The following is a 21,233-nucleotide window of genomic DNA, read 5'->3' on the forward strand; positions in this document are numbered from 1 at the left end:
TTTTTAAAGGACACAGACAAATGACTAAAAAAAACCCTTAAAGTAAAACATGCTTAAAACATTAGCACTCGTTGTTCTTAAAGGTGCTTTCTTTGTATTTCTCCCATGGGATCCAGGGAACTGGACAAAGGAAGCTCAGGCTCTTTCCCTCCTTCCCCAGGAGAGGAAGGAGGCTCAACCAATGAAGAAAATTGAGGTTTTGCTCTGTAACTCCTGTGCAATTGAGCAAACCTGGCAAAGCAAGCTGAGATGAAGAAGGAAGCAAGAGAGAGGGAGAAGGAAGTAGACAACAGCCAGTTGTTCTGGAGGCTGATAGGAGCTCTCCGGGGCCTGATTCAGCCCCTGGGCCATATGTTTGATACCCCTTAGATCATCAGTGGCACAGATCACTTCCTGTGTGTACCTCTCCCCTGATTCACTGCTGTTGCCTCTGGAAGGGATGTATCTCAGTGGTATATAATATACTTTCAACATTCAAAGTCAGGCAATTCATCCGTTACTGTCTTCTCTGACTGGCAGTGGCTCTCAAGCTGTGAAGAGTCTTTCCCAACAGCTGCTACTTAAGACATTCTACCTCAAAATGCCAATGACTGAACCCAGGAACTTATATATACTCTACATCTTATCAATCATAGATCTACATTTCCCATGATCCTTCCCAGAGATCTCAATTGAAAATGATCTCCAGTATGAGTAGTGGGTAAATGGGTAAAGTCTCTCTTCTTGAAACTTAGGAGAGCTGTTGCCAAGTGATTAAGATATCTAGTGAAAAGCCACAAGCTCAGTCATAAATGCAGAAGATCCTAGATTTAATCCTTGGCATTTCCAGTTTGAGCATCTCAGGCAAAATTTTTGAGAATTCAATTTGCTGCTAATCATAGCAAACAATACTGAATTAGATTCACTCACCCTCTCAGATTCCAATGCCCATCATAGCAGGCCATGGGAAAAGGGAATGACTACCAGGAAATACAATAGATACAGTGTGCATCGTTTTCTGTCTCTGTCCACCACTTCTACTGCCATTAGAGATCAATTACCCTTTACAAAAAAAAATAAAAATAAAAAGGGCAGAAAGCCATGCAGCATACATGCAACAATGTCTGTTTATAATCTATATTAGAACACAAAATTATTAAACAAGCACTTAGTTGCTGAATTTTCTCTCTCCAGGAATCTTTTTCTCTAGTTTTCTCCAACAGGTGTTTCATACAACCGAAATATTCATTGATGCACCTGCAGATAATTTGAAATTGTAGACAAAACCTGTCCATACTGCAATGATTTAATAAATATGGAGAAGGCAAACATTAAACAGGCAGTGCTTCTAACAATAGGCAACAAGCAATAAAGAGTTTTTCCCAGTACCTGCTACTTCAGATATTCTATCAAATGCCAATGACTGAACCCAGGAACTTTTACATAGATTTTCATACTCCATGATCAGTTCCAGGTATCTCCAGTGCTTCCTTCATTCCAATATGGAATCTGTGCTCCTACTCTTCTCTGCAGGCAATAACCTTATTCTATATTAAATAGAGAAAGCAACAGACCTTAGTATTTCTGTCCTGGGTCAAGCATTGAAGGTGGAGATGGGAAGATGACTGAAAACCCAAGGAGGTCTGTCCCTGGCTGCAAGCCCATTACTATGAGACAGTCAGTTTATGTAATTTTAGAAATTTACTTTCATGATTATATACATGGGGTAGAAATGCAGTTTGTACATATGTATTATGAACTTGTGCTGAGTCCAAAGATATGAAGCTGGGGCCTGATTACTATTAAGCACTAGACTTGATAGGTCCGGGTTGTGACCAGATGGGCAATTTGGCCCAAGATAGTTGTGTTACCTGAATGGATTTAACCAGCTGGTCCACACAGCAAAATTTGCCAGCCATTTCCCAGCACATTGTCAGCACTCTGTCAGAAGACAAGTTGGAGACACGATAAATAAACACTAGGTGAAACCTGGTGCTAATGACTCCCCTACATTCCTCCTGTGTTTCTATATGTGTGAATGAAGGAGTACAAACAAAATGGATTTGCGCTGTGAACCCACTAATCCATTCTAGGCAGTTTTTCCCCCTCCACAGTCCATGGTTTACTTATGCACATGTGCCAGGAATATTTTGGGGGAAACCATGCTAAGTGGAGGGCACATGGCAACAGTGTAACTGATCCATCGTTACCCGCATGTGATACAATGGCATGTTGGGATATAGTATCTGACCACGATTCTTCATTCCCGATCGGAACAGAGATATTTGCGGCTCTTGCTAAGTGCCCCGAGCTGCAAGCTTGACCACAGCCTTGGAATCATACAAAAAGAAAATGTAAACATCTATTTTTTTTTACTGCAAATGTAGATATTCTATGAGCCCGTTAGGGGAAGGCAGGATATAAATGTAATAAAATAACTCAGAAAATATTGAAATTATATACAGCTCTTTTTTGTTATGTGCTTAAAAAACTTCCCTCCCTATATCTAGATTGCTTTTAGGGAAGTGCAAAAAAACATTTTTAGCAATTTTCTTGAAAGTATAAGGAACATTAGGATTCAAAAGAAATATGGACGCACTGTCTGCATGTTTTAGGGTTTTGTGGGGTTTTGCCAGTACTAGGATGAAGAGGGAGGAAGGCCAAACCACAAAATGAACCATGAACCAAACCAAGAGGCTTGTTTGCAAAACGAACCAGTTCATGATCCTGTCAACCCTGTTGAATGAGACTAGCTTCTTAAAACAGCGTTTGAAGAAAGCCTGAAAAACAGCTAAGCAATGAGGAGCAGCTTGCTCCCCACTGCACAGCTGTTTTTTTGGGCTGTCTTCTGCAGTTCTTTTAAAATTTTTGGGTTGTCTTCATGTCCATCCCTAATCAACACACACTGAAAAACCATTCCCATTCAACCAGCTTCACTTCTCAGCAGTATGAGCAAGACCTCCTTTTAGCATCTGAGGATCATAGGTCACACTCCACCTACCTCTTAAAAAGCCCTAGATGTTGTCCACTCTAAAGCAAGCTCTGTGGAAAGCTGTAACAGTGAACAAGTGTACCTAAAGCTGAATTCCCAAAGAGCCAGCAGTCAGGAAGGCAAGTATGCCTGTCTCTCTAAAGACAAACAGAAGAGGAAGCAAAAATTCCTCCCTGGCCCTGATACCCACTGACTTAGGCCCACAGTGGAACAATAACCTTTTACACAGTTAGCTAAAAATGTAGGAATGGGAAGCCCAAAAACAAGAGACCATGCTGCTGGTTAATTTCCTATCTTTATGGACCCAAATTGGCAATTCTTCATCAGACCTGCACACATGAGTTTCTCCACCTATGCTAAATCAGTCTGTGCTGGCAGTAGGGATATGGTCCCTGATGGCTTCAATAGAGAAAGACAACCTGGCCAAAAGACTGAGCTGTGGCACTCTGAAACCATTAGCAAGACAACACTACTGGACACAAGCAATGATCTAGACATCTGAAGGTTTAAAGAGACCATGATTTGGGTCCAGCAAAGTGCCACAGGAAACATAAATGAACTCAGTACAGTTAGACTTGTGCAAGATCTTTTGCAACATCTAGCATTTTCCTGGTTGCACTAGAAACTGGTTGCACTAGATCCTTGCACAAGCAGCAATGCAACTGAGGATACAATAAGTCTGAGTTAGTGAAAGAAAATATCAAGATCTTTTTCTTGTGTTTCAGTTGCACAAGATGTCTAGCGTAAGTGGAAAATTTATGTTGGATCCATCCCCATGTTTGCATTTTGATGCTACATCATTTTGAGGCATGTTTAATTCTTTATAGAGCATTAGCCACATACAAATTAACTTTCTTTATATCAGCACTTCTACATAAAAAAAAGTTTATGATATTTCTATGCCACTTGCTCAGAATCCTGCTTGTAATAGATTGCAATTAAAACAACAGTATAAAACAACCACTAAAAACAAGCCTTTGGATATAAACAGGATAAAAATGTGTTCACTTAAGAGTTGTCAAGTACCTCCACCACTGCGGAAGGGACTCCTCTCTCACACACAAAGTGATGATGTCACCCAAAAGTGATGTAATTGCACAGGGCATATTTCGCCAGGGATGCTCTGGGATTCACAGTAAAAACTTTATAGCACTATAGAGTTTTACCACAAATCCTAGAGTGTCCCCAGAGCGATGATGTCACTTCCAGGTGATGTCATTGTGCAGGGCATGTTGTGCAGCAACAGAGCTCTGTAGGGATCCCTCCTACAGCCTACTTCATGCCAGCATGTTGGGGCCCCCCAAACCAGGGGATCCCCCACCCCCAGCGGGAGCTTGACAGCCCTATATTAACTCCAGTCTGGCTTTATAATCCAAACAGATACTTAAACCACATGGATTTGCTGTGTAAGAAGACATTCAATGGTTTTCTTGTTTATTGACCATCATAATGAAAGAAAGCCAAAAGGCAACCATACCCCCACCTCAGCACTTTGCCTGTTGGTATGTAGATATTGGGAAGGCTTTAAAAGAAATATTCAACAGACAATAGAAGGAACTTCCAAGAAAAGGGGTGCCCCTGAGCTCTTGCTGCTGCTTGATGGAGCAGCAGGAGCCACCATGATGTCCCCGTGCTCTCTCCCCAAAAGCTCCTGAGTTTGATGGCAGATGGCTGGCAACTCTGTCCAAGACCTCATATATGCCAGTTGGCTTATTGTCTGATGATGGCAAGATGGAGACTGAAGCACACAACTACCAACCAGACTTAACTTTGTCAAAGTAGGAACTTGTTTCTTACCTAGCTCTACAATGTACCATCTCTATGGATGTATGGGCACATGTAAATCTATCAAGATCTGAAGAAAAATACTTTGGACTCCCTGACTTAAGTAAGACATGGATCTAGCCCTTATACTATACAAAGTAATGGCTGGGAATTCAGCAAAAGTAACACTTTTAAACAGACTTTCAAAAACACACTTCTAAATATCATATAAATTATAAGGAAGCCTCTTTTTTTTGGCCAAAATTAACCGTCCTACAACAAAATGAAGGCCTAGCTTCATTCACAATTTCCCAAAAACATAGTGTTAGTCTACACTGAAGAAAGAACAGTGAAACAAAAAGTTAAAAATGGTCACCTTCATTTTTATTTCATAGGTCACTGTTATATCTTCTAATAAGATAATTAAAAACATGCAAGCAGCTGGTACTGCGGCTAAACAGATTAATGTAATAGTCTGTAGTCATATGTGCTGGCAAGAGGTTCACCTCTTTGGCGAGGAGAAGGTCAGCTGCCCTTGGGAAGGAGAGGAAGACAATATTTCTACTTTCTAATATATCTACATTGCAAATGTTAAGGAAAGAGTCCATGATTTGTTGGCCAAAAGCATTACCCTCTCTAGTGTCAGCAACAAAAGATATTTCATCAGATTCTTTCCAAATTATCAACTACTATGTATTCAAAGATCCCAGTAACCTCATACAAACAAACCTACAGTAATACTTATCTAGAGATTCAGAAAATTTTGGTGGCAATAGTAAATCAAATAGAATATAAGATCACAAGCCAAGTATCTAGTCTCACAGCAACCTACTGAGAATTTTAAAATATCAGCAAGAACACTTCTAAATGCCATATACATGTAACACAAGGCTGGCATTTGTGAAAGTTCATTAAAATGAATTACTTATAATTCAGGAACATTAACAGGACAACATACACCAAACCAAGAGAGTTCACACTATATGATGTAAATTGTACTGAATCATTGCTGGTAGACTGATGTAATTTTTCTAATTTTATGTTCCCTATACAGGTACTCCTATTGACCTCACCAGTATGTCACAGGATAGGAAGCAGAGAGTGTTTAAGAGGATGGCAGGGTAATGACTGAAGTATCACAGTTGAAGGAGCATTGAGAAAGGTGGAGAAAGGAAATGGAGATCAGAATGACTGGTGGGTGCATAAAGAGAGGGAAACAATGCTTTGTATGCACTGCTGAATGCACTATTTATTTTCCCACAAACTTAGGAAGGCAACATTAACATCAGCACTGGAGGAACTATAAACAAAGAAGTCTCAAAGCAGGGACCCCCAACTTTGTTGACCCTGCAGGCATTTGGTGGATCCAGAGAAAGGGGAGCAGGCAACGTTACAAAATGATTCTAGGGGAGAATTATTTTTGTATCCGTAGATATAAGAACATGAGAAATCCAGCATTTAAGTATTTTTCATAGTTCACGGGGGTGGATTTTTGTCTGTCCCATTTTCCCAGGCATATTTTTACATGAAGTTTAAATTAAACAGAATGGTCAGAGTAAAAAAGAAAAACAGTTTTTGAAGAGGTTAAGAAACACTTAGACAAGAACCAAGAAATGGGATGGAAGGAGTGTGAAAGCAAAGGGTTAGAAAAAGCAATGAGTGTGGATGGAACAAAGAAGAACAAAGTGAAGATACCAACTTGAATAAAGCAGGAAGGGGCAGCAAGAGGGCACCAGATGTCAGTTACCATATTTGTTGATTGCTGACCTAGAGTCAGGACAAACTAGCCAAATTGTATAGTAAAGAGAAAGACCGTGAGTGTAAGAAGTGAAATGATAAGTAAGGCTGTCACAGAAGTAGGGGCCCCTAAGTGGAAGGAATCAGTCATGGAGCCTGTTCCCTGGGTCTCTGACTGCCCTGCTCATCTTTTCTGCTTCCTTCTCCCTCCTCTCAACCACTGGCTGGTGGAAGGGGGTTGCCACTGTCACCAACCAGAATATGGAGTGTCTGCTTTATTGAGGGGGAGCAGCTTACCCCTCACCCTCACCTTTGGCACAGCCTCTCTTATTACTAGAGAGGAAGAAGCTGGCTCAGCCACTGAGCTTGCAGTGTATAAAAAAACCCAGCCAGGTTTGAAAAACTTTTATTAATAGATTACTTTTAAAACAGAAATGATCAAAAGTACAAAAGAAAGAAACGAACACCCTAATAGGTAAGATTACCAAGGAATACCAACAAAAACAAGTTCCCTAATGCATCTGACTTAATTATCCTGGTTCATGACTCCCTGGCATGGGGCACCTCCCCCCATGAAACCAAGAGGGCTCTGACACCTTTACTTGACAACCTCTTTCTGAGTAGTAGACAATGGCCATGCATCTTTGTTGCATTTGCTGAATTTTTCTCTAGCTTTGATAGGACATCCCATCTTGTTGAGGCACCAAGAAGCAAAAGCAGATAGCAAGGGATGCACATGGAACTGGTTCAAATAATCCCTCATGAACTAGACTCTAAACTTTGCTATTAGAGACCAGCTGTCATCAGTGTGGAACCTATTCTGTGGAGTTCCATATGGCACAGTTCTATTCCCCATGCCTTTTAATCTCTATGTAAAGTCCATGGATAAATCATTTGTAGATATGGGGTTGGATGTCATCAACATGTAGATAATACTGAGCTCTATATACCATTATCCAAGTCCCCTGGTAATGTCGTAGAGGTCCTGAATCACTGCTTGGCTGCTTATAGTAGATTGGCTAAGAGTGAACAAATTGAAACTAAATCCTGAAAAGACAGAGGTAATGCTGGTTGGGAAGGCAGAGATGCTGAAGAATATGTTCCCCACTTTTGAAAGAGTGCAGCTTGCCTTTGCTCACTGTATAATAAATAAAGGAAGTTACTGCTGCTACCCCCGACAGAATTAATTGTTGTCTTTGATCTTTATTTGGGGAAACTAGTGTCAAAAGGCAGAGTGTAGTGAGAGGTTGAGTTTAACAGGATCTATTATCTATATTTATGAAGACAGTCCCAAATACACCCTTTTATTGGAGCCAATGACCAGGTCAATTAGTAAAATTAAATTAGTTTTATTTTTAAAAGAAAATAATATAATAAAAATACACACAAACTATTAAACTAACATGCATTCAAGATTACCAGGAAAAATGGTAGTTAGGAGAACTGACAGCATGGGGGAAGGGGAATTCATACCTACCTGTCTGAAGAGTGAACGTCCATGAGGAGAGGGACAAAATGACCAGCATCTCGGGTTTGTGGTAAGATCCAGGAACACACTACACACTGAGCATGGGCAAAATTGGGTCTATTTGTACCCAAAAATATATCCTAACGTATGGCTGGGTGTGTTAAGTGGTTTATGCAATAGTTTGATAGTATTTCCATTGTGTTGTGAAGGTGAATTAAATGTTTGCCAGGTGCTAGATACAAAAGTGTAATGTTCTATGTTTGCTCAGAAAATGGTGTTTGGAGATGGGTTTTGGGTATAAGCAGGAACTCGTAATGTTTCTTGATGTAATTTGTCCATGGAGGTCAGAATGCTAATGTTTGCTGAGGATCCTAGATTGCTGGAGAGAAAAGGCTACCAAGCTGTGGGAATGACCCATTAAGTAAGGTGACAGGATTAGGAAGGAAAGACCCAAAGGTGTTGGGCTTTTGTGATAAGGAGAAATTTTATCTTTCCTGTGGGCTCCACAGTAGATAGAAATACTCTTTTGTTTTAGATAGGGGGAAACCTGTAACCTGCAGACAACCGACAGCCACCTCCCAAAATAACAAGCACAGACTTGTCCTTCTGCTGCCAGAACCGTTTTATTTGTTGATACTCCATCTTAGTTTATACTGTACACTTCCAGAACTCATTCTGGTCCACTCCTGGGCCAAACAAAGCTGACATTTGTACTGCAAAAGAATTGGGGGTGAAGGATTATGAGGGGCATCTTTTTCCCAGTGTACCTTTGCAGGGACACATACAGGGCCTTACACTGTGAAGAAAAGATGCTACAAATACTAAATAAGAATAAATATACTTTGTCTTGTATGTTCAAGTGAAAAGAATATAATAAACAATAATTCAAATAACTTTACCTGTTAATAAATACTCTTATTAAAAATCAATTAAAATACTATAGGATAGGTGTATAGTAATTTCACAGAGTAGGTACACAAAGTCCATATTTCAAGAGTTAATATATTAAAGTACAACAAAGTTTATACTCTAAGATGAAGTTTCCAGATATGACACTCATTTCTAAGTCTTCTTCAGATAAAGACTTGAAAAATGAAGAAAGTTAGATCCCTCATAGTAAATTTCAAAGCACCAATCAGCAACATTTTCAAAACAAAAAAGTTCATTTTTAATAGCAATAGTGAAGCCTCTTTATATTCTATTTTCAATTAAGTACAAGGGATTGCTCCTCCTTTCTAGTCATCTGTAAGAACTGCTGGACACCAATCAACAGTCATTCAAAAGTTCTAAAGCTGGAATGTTCTTACTACTGTGACATTCAGTGTTGTACCAGTTAAGAGCGTTGGCATTATACTGGACCCAACGTTATTACTGGAGAAGCAAGTTAATGCAGGTGCAAAAAAGTCTTTCTTCCAACTCAGCCTAGCCTGAAAGATGGCCTCTTACCTTGATATGTCTGATCTGGTCACCTGGATCCACACTACAGTAACACTGAAACTAGACTATCGTAATGTACACTGGTCTCCCCTCAAAATCAATTTGGAAATTCCAGTTGGTACAGAACGCCATGGCTCAACTATTATTGGGAGCTACACACATATTAACACACATATTACAGACACTTCACTGGAGCAGGCACTTCACTGGTGGCACATCAGTTACCAGGCTCAGTTCAAGGTATTCATTGTCACATACAAAGCCTTTCATGGCTCTGCCATGATAGTGTAGTTTGTAAGAGCAGGGTTTTCTGCAGGTGCCAACCTCCAAACAGCAAAAAAGACAGGTTGCTTACCTGTAACTGTAGATCTTCGAGTGGTCATCTGTGCATTCACACTCATGGGATAGAGCGCCTGCGCCGATCCCTGAATCGGTACCTAAAAAGCCCGGGATTTTTTTGCACTCAGCACCAACAGGCATGCACAGGCGTCCCAGTGTGCACGCTCACCGGCGCCAACGCGAGGATCCCGCTAGTTCCTTCCTGACCGCTGGAAGCCCCTACTGGAGGGATACCATTAGCAGTGGGGAAGGAGGGCGGGTAGTGTGAATGCACAGATGACCACTCGAAGATCTACAGTTACAGGTAAGCAACCTGTCTATCTTCTTCGTGATCTCTGTGCTTCACACTCATGGGAGATTAGCAAGCAAGACATACCTGGAGGCGGGAAGATGGTCAACCAGAAGAAGCAGCTTGCAGCACCGCAGCTCCCAGACGAGTCCTCTGTTGAGCATGCACGTCCAGCGCGTAGTGCTTCATAAAGGCATGCGGAGAGGACCAGGTGGCAGCTTTGCAAACATCCATCAGGGAAACGCCTTTCAGGAACACCACCAACGTCACCATCGCTCTTGTAGAGTGTCCGCGAATAGGCCCAGGCAACGGCTTCTTGGCCAACAAATAACACAGTTTAATAGTCTCAGTGAGCCATTTTGAAAGCTGCTGAGACGAAATCCTGGAACCTAACTTAGGAGCAGCATAAGAAACAAAAAGCTGCTAGTCCTTACGAAAACTCTTGGGGCGACTTAAATAAAACAATAAAGCATGCTTCACATCCAGAGCATGCAACCTATGTTCCTCATCCGAGGAAGGTGTAGGATGAAAAGTGGGCAACCAAACTTCTAAGCTGAGGTGGAACTGAGAGACCACTTTGGGGAGAAAAGAAATATCAGGAGCTAACGACACTCCAGCCTCCCGAAAAACTAGATATGGGTAGTCACAATGCATAGCCGTGAGCTCCCCTGCACGGCATGCTGATGTGATAGCTACCAAAAAGGCAGTCTTCCAAGAAAGAAGCTGTAACGAACATGTGGCCATTGGCTCAAAAGGACGTCGAGTCAGCCTGTCCAACACTAAAGTCAAATCCCACAACTGTGGGGGTGATCTCGATGGAGGATGAAGCCTAAACAAACCCTTTAAAAACCTCTTAGAATGAGGGTGTGCAAAAACAGAGTGCCCCTCAACCGGTTCATGGAATGCAGATATTGCTGCCAAATAAACCTTGATGGAAGAAAAAACAAGGCCAGCATCCACCAGAGATAACAAAAACTCAAAAATTACCGACAATTCCACTCTGTGGTGGGAGACTGAGGGATCAACTAGGAACTGCAGAAACCTCCGCCACTTCCTGTCATAGGAAGCGCAGGTAGAAAATTTCCTGCTGTTCAAGAAAACATGTTGGACTCTGCTAGAGAACCCACAGGATCGATGAACCACGCTGTCAGCTTCAGGTGGGGCACGTTGTGATGGAGAACATGACCGTCCTGAGCTGACAGAAGATCCGGTTCCGCTGGAAACTGGTAGAAGACCCCCCTCACCAGTTGGAGAAGGATCGGGAACCAGTTCTGGCAAGGCCACCAGGGAGTCACCAGGATACAGCATGACCTCTCTCGCGCAATCTTGTTGACCACCCTCGTCAGTAGTGGCAGAGGTGGGAACATATAAAGGAACCGACCTTCCCACGGGAACAGCAGACCGTCTCCCAACGACTCTGGATCTGAGCCCCCTCTGAAGCAAAACAGAGGACACTTCCGGTTTTCTACTGTGGCAAAGACATCCACCTGCGGATATCCCCAGAGCTGAAACACAGGTTGGAGGAAGAACCACTGTAACTCCCACTCGTGCGGGGAAGCTGCACCCCTGCTGAGGGAGTCTGCTTGCAGGTTGAGCATCCCTGGAAGATGCATTACCTTCACAAAGATGTCGTGGTCCAGGCACTCGGACCACAGATCCAGCGCCAGCACACATAACCGTTAAGGGACTGTCCCTCTCTGCCTGTTGATGTAACACAGGGCAGTGGTACTGTCCGTTAGCAGAGCAACAATCTTCCCCGCCACCATGGGGCAGAAAGACCAAAGAGCAAAATGAACTGCCAGCAGTTCCAAGTAATTTATGTGGCAGTGAGTCAATTTCAAAGGCCAAGGACCCCCTACACACAGATCGTCCATGTGGGTCCCCCAACCCCACAATGATGCATCGGTTGTGATAATCACAGTTGGTACAAGTAGATGGAAGGGAGCTCCCTGACCAATGTTGTCCTTTGACTTCCACCACTGCAACATTTGCAGTGTCACAGGTGGAATTACAAACCACTTTCGAGGTGAGTCCCGCAATGGGCGAAACTGACGAAGAAACCAAAGCTGTAGGCCTCTCATCCTCAGCTTCACAAAGAGCAGCACGCTTGTAGTCGCCGCCATCAGCCCCAGCATCCGCTGCAGCTGCTGCGCCGTACCCCACTTTCGACTCTGCAGAAGTTCGACAAGGTTGATAATGTCCAGCGCTCTCTGCTGAGGCAAGAACGCACGATGCAGGTTCGTATCCAGCAAAGCCCCTATGAACTGAACTGTCCGCGATGGAGTAAGGTGTGATTTCTCCAAATTGACCTGCAGACCCAAGGTGTCGAGAAGACGAAGAGTGACGGCAATGTGGGATGACAAACTCTCTTTCGACTCCGCCACAAGGAGCCAGTCGTCGATGTATGGAAAGACGACTATCCCTTGAAGCCGTAGGTGGGCAGCCACAACGCTCATCATCTTCGTGAACACCCAAGGTGCAGTGGACAGGCCGAACGGAAGGGCTTTAAATTGGAAGTGCTGAGAACCTACTGCAAACCGCAGGATGGATGCTGACGTGGAAGTATGCATCCTTGAGGTCCAGCGTTGCCATCCAATCCCCTTGGTTGATGAGGGGCAGAATTGTTTTCAGAGTGGACGTTCTGAACTTCTGGTACAAAATGAATTTGTTCAGATTCCGAAGATCCATGACTGGTCTTAGACCCCTGTCCCGCTTGGGAACCAGGAAGTAACGAGAGTAGAAACCTCCCATCCTGGCCTCTATCGGGACCCTCTTGTGGCTTGTTTCTGTAAGAGGTTGCTCACCTCCGCCAGCAGAGGTGGGGAAGGGGGAGTGGTAATTACCACGGATTGGTTCGGAATCTGAGCAAAGTCTATTTTGTAGCCTTCCGCTATGATGGAAAGCGCCCACCTGTCCGTAGTGATGGACTCCCAGGTCGACAGGAATGGGCGGAGGCGGATAGGCAAAGTGGAAGAGGGGACGGTGACGCGTGCTACGGGAAAGTCAAAGGCCCTGCTTTTGAAGGCGAGTGTCCTTGGACTTGCCGGTGGTCTGTGAAGCATAATGGTTTCTGTTGTTCCCCCTGTATGGGGACCTACTCTCAGGATGAGCAGAGCGAGGTCTCCACTGTTGTTCCGGGGAGAACTTTTGGTATGGCTTCTTTGCCCAAGGCTTGTGCCACTGCTTCTGTTTCTGGAAGATGCCGGTATGCCCAGGTTCCTGGAAGTTTTTATACTTTTGCCATTTCCTGGAGCGCGTTGTCGGTGGTGGAGCTGAAGAGGCCTTCTCCCTCGAAGGGCAGATCCTCGATGAAGGCCCTGGTGTCCTGCTGGAGAGCCGTAGATCTGAGCCAGGAGTGGCGGTGGAGGCAGACAGCAGAAGTGATGGTCCTTGCTGAAACGTCGACCATGTGCTTTGCTGCAGCCAGTTGTTGCTTGGCTACAGCAAAGCCTACCTTCTGCAACTTCTTTGCAGCTGACCTCTTCTCCTCACTCAGGGAAGACAGGAGGAGGGTTAGTTGCTCCCACACTGAGTATTGGTATCTAGCCATACACGCATCATAGTTAGATACCTTTACTCACAGCGCCCCAGAAAAATAGAACTTCCTCCCGACATTATCCAACTTCTTCCCTTCCTTGCCTGGGGGAGAGGAGTGCGTCTTGCGGGCCTTGGAGGAGGAGGAAACAACCACCGAATTTGGCTTCGGGTGGGTGAAGAGGAACTCATCCCTGGATATGGTACATATGGTCCAACCTCCTCAATGACACTGGCGTAGAAGCAGGCTTTGCCCAGGGATCCTTCACTGCCTGTAGGATGACCTTCATCACTGGCAGGGCAACCGCTGTAGATGTATTTTTTTAAATTTATTTAGGATTTATATCCCGCCCTTCCTACGAAGATGTATCCCGCTGCATAATGTCAAACACGTTACCGTCTACAACGGGTTGCGGCTATGACACAGGAAGCGAGAGGGAGCGTGCCATCCTCTTCACCAGGTCCTCATAGGACTTCAGATCTTCCGACGGTGAGATGGGAAGATCTTCAGCTGTATGAGACACCGGGGAAGGCTCCAAAGCCCGGTCTGGATCGTCGGTACCGACCTCGGAGTCCAACGATGAAGACTCTCTGTGAAGAGATTGTTCGGAGAGCACTGGAGTAGACTCTCTGACGGGCGACCAGATCAACCCTGACGACCGAGGTTGGACTTCCTCCAACCCTACGCCGTGTCTGTCAGGCGGGACAGCGATCAATGCCGAAGGATGCCTTCTAGAATGTTGAGACAACCAGGACATGTGGGATGCCTCAGATTGTTGGTCCCAGTCACCGAACTCGCGAGGAGGGTACCATTGGTACAGTGGGTAAGGATAAGGGTAAGGAGGCCACTGGCGCTGCTCCCATGATGGAAGCGGTGGGAAGCGACGAACTATTGAAGTCGGCTCCAGCTCTCTCTGGCCTCTCGTCTGATCTATCAGTGCTGAAAGCTCCATCGGCGCCAACACCTCCACCTCCGAGACCGAGTCGCTCTCACTGCGACGCCTGGACCCTGAAGAGTGAGAGCGCTGAATCAAGTCGATCTTGTGCTCCGATGCCGATAGGCGCAGCTGCGAAGCACTGCCTCTCGACACCGAAGGGCTATGATGCGGTGATGCCAAGATCTTCCTTGGTGGAGCTGTTGATGTCGAAGCGTCATGCGAAGGCGAAGGGGTGCGGGATGGTTTCCTCTTCCGCTTCTCCTTCGACTTCACCTTCTTCGGCGCAGATGACTGGGTCCCCGAATCATCCCGACGCCTCTTAGCCGGGGTGTCCACTGACCCTTCAGAAGGCCGTTTCGTGGAACGCTCGCGCTCGACCGGCATCTCGGTCCTAATCAGCAAAGCCTCAGCCGATGTGACCGCCGGGGCCGCGGCCTCACTCATTGGTACCGACGGGCCCGATGCCATCTTTTGAGGGCGAAGTGCTGACTCGACCAAAGCCAATGAAAGCCTCACCACTCAATTCTTGCGAGTTTGCTTTGAGAAGCTCAGGCAGTGAGCGCAAGACTTGACTCGATGTCCCTTGCCCAGACAGAGGAGACAGAGGGAATGGCCGTCGGAGGGGGGGGGCAATCTTCTTCCCACAGGAATGGCACCTCTTAAAAAAAACCCCAACATCTTTCCATAGACGCCCAGGAAAAAAACCCGCCCAGGAAAGTTTCTGAGGGGGGAAAACGAGCCCCAAAGGGCAAGTCCAACAATTTTTTTTAAAAGAACACGAACTAACTATCTAACAACTAACTAACTAACAACTAACTAACTAACTAGGAAAATAACAAACGGGCTATATACAAAGGCAAAAAAGCAATCCAAGATTACTTTACCGACCAGGGACACGAAAGGAGAACCTCTTAGCGCAGCGGTCAGAAAGGAACTGGCAGGATCCTCGCGCTGGGCGCCGGCGAGCATGCACACTGGGGCGCCTGCGCATGCCCGTTGGTGCCAAGCACGAAAAATCCCGGGCTTTTTAGGTACCGATTCGGGGATCGGCGCAGGTGCTCTATCCCATGAGTGTGAAGCACAGAGACCACAAAGAAGATCACATGCCTTTTCCATTATGCCCCCAACCTTATGAAATGGCCTGCCTGAGGAGGCCAGGAAGACTCTCACTCTCCTGGCTTTTGTTGTAGGTCAGCCAGGGCTCAGTGAGGGCTCCTTGGGAGAAGATAAGCCATGTGTAGCCAACTCTGGGTCAGCAGAGGCCAGCAAGCAGGAAGATGAATAGCTGGTTGGTCAAGATTCACAGACAACAGCTGGTGCAGAGCTACTGACAGTCTTCAGCCCTGAGCCAACAGGTGAAACTAAGCTGATTATTTGCAGCACTCCCCTTGAACACTGCAGACAGAGGCTATGAGCAAAACTACAGGAGAAACGACAGAGTGCTTGCCTTCTCGCCTGATACCAGCCATTTGAGTAGCTGCAGAATTACTACCAAGCAACTGACTACAAATTTGACCCTTAGGCACATAAAACTTATAAAAACCAGTCAAGGGAAGCAGGAAGTCATAATACCCATTGAGTCTGTGACCCTGGAGCCTGCCTTATTTTTGTGACCCTTGGACTGGCTTCTGACTACAGCTTTTGGTTCTGCTAGACTCCTGCTTGTGAGTAACACCTGGACTGCTTGATTATACCTATTGCTATACTCCTTGGTAACAGCTTGCTTGGCTCTGAACTCTTTAACTGAACTTCTGCCTTGGACTTTGGCTGCCCCCCAGGAACTCACCCTCTGACCTGTGGCAGCTTTCTGCAAACTATGGAAAACTGAATTATTCAAGAAGGTTTTTTTATGCAGGCAATAGAATCACACTATACTAAATATTTCACAAAGTTATCTGGATAAATTATAAGGTACTGTGGTCTATACTACAGTGTATAGCTTGCTGAAACTAAGATCCTACTATGTAATTTCTATATCATCCAGTGTGTTCTGTTAATACTTATGCTTTGTTGCAGTTCCGTATTTTAGGATACTGATTGGTTTTACAATCCTAATTCCTATTCACTAAAGATACCACCCTGTCAATTGTATTGGCTCACTCTGTTTAATCCACTTGAGTTCCACTGAGAAAAGCGGACTATAAATGATAATTTTTAAAAATAATGCTGTGTGTAACTAACAGTACAAACTGATTGTTTGCTTTTGACTTCCTATCAAAAAAACAGATAACCCCCCTTTTCCCACTGTATCCTATTACCTATATTAGAATAATAAAAACTTAAGAAAGAAAGAATTGAAAGAATACAGCAGAACATTTCATAATGAATGAAGTACCACTGACAGTTTAAGAAGTGAATTCATTTAACCTACATAAGTGCCTGATCTGTCCAGGCATGGACAAGAGCTGAGTGATTGAGAGAATGAAGAAAACATGAAAATGGGCTCAAGACCCAGGTCAGGAGTTGATACAGGACAACAGAAGTAAAGAAATCATTAACAGGAAGGTATCCAAATGATCTCTCCTGTGGTGACTGAAAAGAGCTGTTTACAGCTGCCTAAGGAGGGATAAGCATGGTGGCAGCAGGCGCCCCTGCTCTCAGCGTGCTGGGAAAGGGAATGCACCCACCATCCATGCCAGAAAGCACCCAGCAGCTGCTGCAGCTCCTCCATGCTGGCCTAGCTCAGGAGCAGCTGCTGCATCCACCACCCCACTGAGAAGCGCATTCCTGGCCTGGGGGGTGGGGTGGGTGGGAGGGAGGCAGTCTGGGCGTGGCAATGTCTAGCAACTAACATCAGAGCCACCAAAGTGTTTTTATGATGATAACAATAACATGTGAGATGCCCAGAGTTCTTTCAGCCACGTAGAGGACTTAAAAGAGCAGGCATCTTTCTGGGGCAACTTTAGGAGTCATCAGCAGTAGTGGCAAGGCTGTGCCATACTCACATCATGGCACCACAGGAGAGAAGGGCAGCGACAATAACAATGAAAGAGAGAGGCGAAGAATAGCGCACATGGTGTAAAGGCAGCAGGAGCCCAAGTTCAACGCCAACACCACTGGCTAGCAGGTACGGGAACTGCTTTCCCCTGCCCCACTGCCATCCAGAGCCTGGGCAAGAGCTGCAGCAAGGCATCAGGGGCTGTGGGCACTGGCCTTGGCAGGCATGCTGGGGCTGCTGGAAGCGGAGCAGGACGAGCGGCTGCTGCAGCTCTTCCCTGCTGGCCCAGCAGCCAGGGCAGCTGCTGTTTGGGGCTGTGTGGAGGAGCAGAGTGCATCCACTGCCTCGCTATGAAGGGCTGGACGGCTGCTGCAGCTCCTCCTTTTGCTGGCTGGACAAGGTATGTGCATACCAAACAGAGAATCATGGCAGAGAGTGACAGGAGAAAACCTGAAGGTTCCGTGATAACCAGTCTCAAAGAGAAGGAAAACAATTAACAAAGAATAGAAAATATTTATAATACCTACTGACACTCTCATGTAAAAAATTATTGCAAATAACATACCCTGATGTACAGAACACCTATATTAAGTTCAACGGAAGGACATAAATAAATCATTTATAGGCACAGTCCTAAAGTATAGCCTGCAGTCCTTCAGCTTCAAAGGCTGGGCAAGGTAGGCATGCAGGAGCCACCTCTGCCACCAGATGGTGCTCTAGGTAGCCACCTACTTCATCAACACAGATGTGCTGTCCCTGATAACAATAAATTAATGTTATGGTGCTACACTAAAGAAAGAGCTTCATTTTTAAATAATGATTAATGTTATTTTACTACAGTTGTTCTCTATCACTTATTTTGAAAGTACAATTACTATCTAGTGATCTTGTAACTATGATCCTCTCATGAGAACTCTTAAGGCTATTAACACCTGACATCATGACAGTCAGCAGAAAACACAAGTCTGTATTTACTGACACCTTCAAAAGCAAAGGCCAATTTGATAGGAATAATATTGATCAAATACTATGTGATCAACTATTATATGAGATTGATGGCCAAGTTTGAAGGCGATAGCAAATTACTCAAGGTTGGGAAAACCAAGGCAGATATTGGCGCTATAGGACAATATCCCTAAATTGGGTTGAGCAGCAAATGAAGTTTAGGGTAGGAGTGGAAAATGGCATATCCTGGGATGATAAATTCTAATTTTAAATGTATGCCAATGGGAATGAACTGGTTTAGGCCAGTGGATGGTTTGATAAGAATGTCATGTGGCAATTGGTAAAAAGGCAAACTCCATGCTGGGAATTATTAAGAAAGAGAATGAAAACAGAATGGTTCGTACAGTAATTCTATATAGTTCTAAAAAACCCCTGAAGAGTTGGAAAAACTGAAGAGAAGAGGTTCAGGAGTCTGGCCTTTCAGGGTTTTTTTTAAACAATTACTAGTAAGGGTAACATTACACATGGACTGGAGAAAGGGGATACAGAAAACTTTCCCCTCCATTCCATAACAATGAGTTCAACACTCCTGAACTAAGTGCTCCTATTATTGTTCTAACATTTTTGTTTGTTTTGTTTCAAAAACTTTTTGTTCATGTCTTGGTCACATTCCTTACCTTTAATCTATATATCACTTACACACCTCTGTACCCTGCAATATGGCTTCCCATTATTTACTCATATGCTCCAACAGGAGATAGTTGCCTGCCCTTCCACATGTCCCATAGCAACTGAATATTTGTAGCTGGTTGTAGCCAAATAGTTACTGGTTTTCCCACCAATCCCACTAAAATGAAAGTTTGGATAACATTAGACAGCATGGAAGCCACAGGGATGGGAGCAGCAGCAAATACATAAGCAGGTGAAATGGACCATTGAAATAAGAATGATAGAAATTTGACTGAAAAGCTAACGGGCTGCTCATAGGCTAATCTCTCATAGGACCTTTCAACAGACTATGCCTATCACAGATTTCAAAGAGTTCCAGCAAACCTCACAGTAACACTGGAAGTGGCAATGACAAGACATTATCAATTATAATTTTCTTTTGCAGTTGCTTGTCCCATCCCCTGATTGCATACTTTCCCACATATCTCTTACAACATCTTTGTTTAGCAAGAATGTACAAGTATATGGTAACTGTACATTATCAGACTATACAGGGAGAAGGTAGTCTTGTTTTTAGCTGTCTCCCAGTATAAAAAAAATCTCAAAAGTGTACTCAAACAATACTCAAATAGCTTTTCAGTTCTGTATTTCCTGACCTGATTTAACTATTCAACAATGAACTTTGATGGAATATTGTTCACTGTGTGCATATGCTTTAATCCAATATTGGTAACTTTGGTTTCATATCATTATGAAATTGGGGGTTTTACCATTAAGACCTCTTATAAATTCAGGCAAAAAACTTCCTATATAAAGAGGTCATTACAATTTCATAACAAACTGGGGTATCTTCAGGGCCTGTTTCTGTGGTTTCAAAACATCAGCTGTTGTAAAATCACTTTCCATTCACTTCTCAAAAATTCCACCAAACAACAAATATGAAATTAAACTGTAAAGTACACTTTTTTTAAAAAAACACATCAGTCTATACCTACACTAACAAGGTAAATTTGAGAAAAAGGATTCAGCCACACAACTCAAGAAACACTCACCTATAGGAAAGAAAAGTTCCATCAGAATCTGAACTGTGATGAATACTTCCATTTTCATTTGACACATCTAGAAAGACGAACAAGACCACATGTTAGTTGGGATTTGTAAGAAAACGGGATGTGAAACATTAGACTTTAACATTATGTCATGGAAGGGAATACACAATTACGTTGATCCACTAAATACAATCTCGGTGTGGAAGCATATTTTACAGCAAAGTTCAGTTTATTCAGTGTGGGGAAAAAACCCTTATTGATAGGAAAGGAGAAAAACTGCATCTAGCAATTTAGAAACTTGTGTAACCATATATTTTTAACTGCCATGTTTCCGATGTGTTACAAAATTTGGGCACAAGGTACTGTAAAACTTTATTTTTTTTATTTTTTTTATTTATCTGGGATTTATATCCCGCCCTTCCCATCGAGTGGCTCAGGGCGGCTTACAACATATGTAAAACTAACATAAAAATAAATTACACTATAAAATTAACATTTCATTAAATAATTAAAATCCAACATTTGTTATAAATGTACATGTCGTTAAAATCAGACAGCGGTCGTAAAGCTACACTCTATTCAAATTCAAATACTGATTCGGTATACCGTCTTCAACATTTCGATGTTCCATATTCGATATTCAGTAGTCGGTATACAGGTATACAAGGATACAAGGCCTGTTAGTTGTGGGCCAGCCGGAAGAGGGTTGTCTTACAGGCCCTTTATGCACAAATGTAAACTTCTAATGTTCTTCTAGTTCTCTGGATTCAGCCTAACCGGAAAGATGTATTCTGAGCCTCATTTGATGTTCTTGATTATAATATCTTACTATGATAAACAAAGTTGATACTAGTAGAAGAATTCTAACTCTGAATTGCTAAAAGTTCAGTGTTTCTAAGGGCAAGTTTATACATCATTTGAAGAATGTCCATCATTTGAAGAATGCAGAATTTTGTTAATTTGCATGTATAAACAAGCTACAGACAGCACATCACACAGAGGACTTTTATTTCACTGCCTATCTTCTCAAGCAGAACACTTTTCAATGGAGTCAGCTGATACACCTGCGTTTGGGTTACCAAAATCTGCATACATAAGTTGCCCAAAGATCTCTTAGATCAGGGGTGTCAAACTTATTTGTCACAAGAGCCAGAT

The 21,233-nt window shown here is 43.7% G+C and overlaps 1 protein-coding gene across 1 annotated transcript in view; it reads right to left on the minus strand.

Moving 5' to 3' along the window:
• The window catches only part of TBC1D5 (TBC1 domain family member 5), a 533,564-nt gene that overhangs the window by 261,774 nt on the left and 250,557 nt on the right, over positions 1-21,233 (minus strand). The window contains exon 4 of the mRNA XM_060248746.1: positions 20,082-20,148. Coding sequence (XP_060104729.1) covers positions 20,082-20,148 — 67 coding nt within the window. The remainder of the gene's footprint in view (positions 1-20,081; positions 20,149-21,233) is intronic.

The sequence above is a fragment of the Heteronotia binoei genome, chromosome 10 (genome assembly GCF_032191835.1).
Source record: "Heteronotia binoei isolate CCM8104 ecotype False Entrance Well chromosome 10, APGP_CSIRO_Hbin_v1, whole genome shotgun sequence".
NCBI classification, from domain to species: domain Eukaryota; kingdom Metazoa; phylum Chordata; class Lepidosauria; order Squamata; family Gekkonidae; genus Heteronotia; species Heteronotia binoei.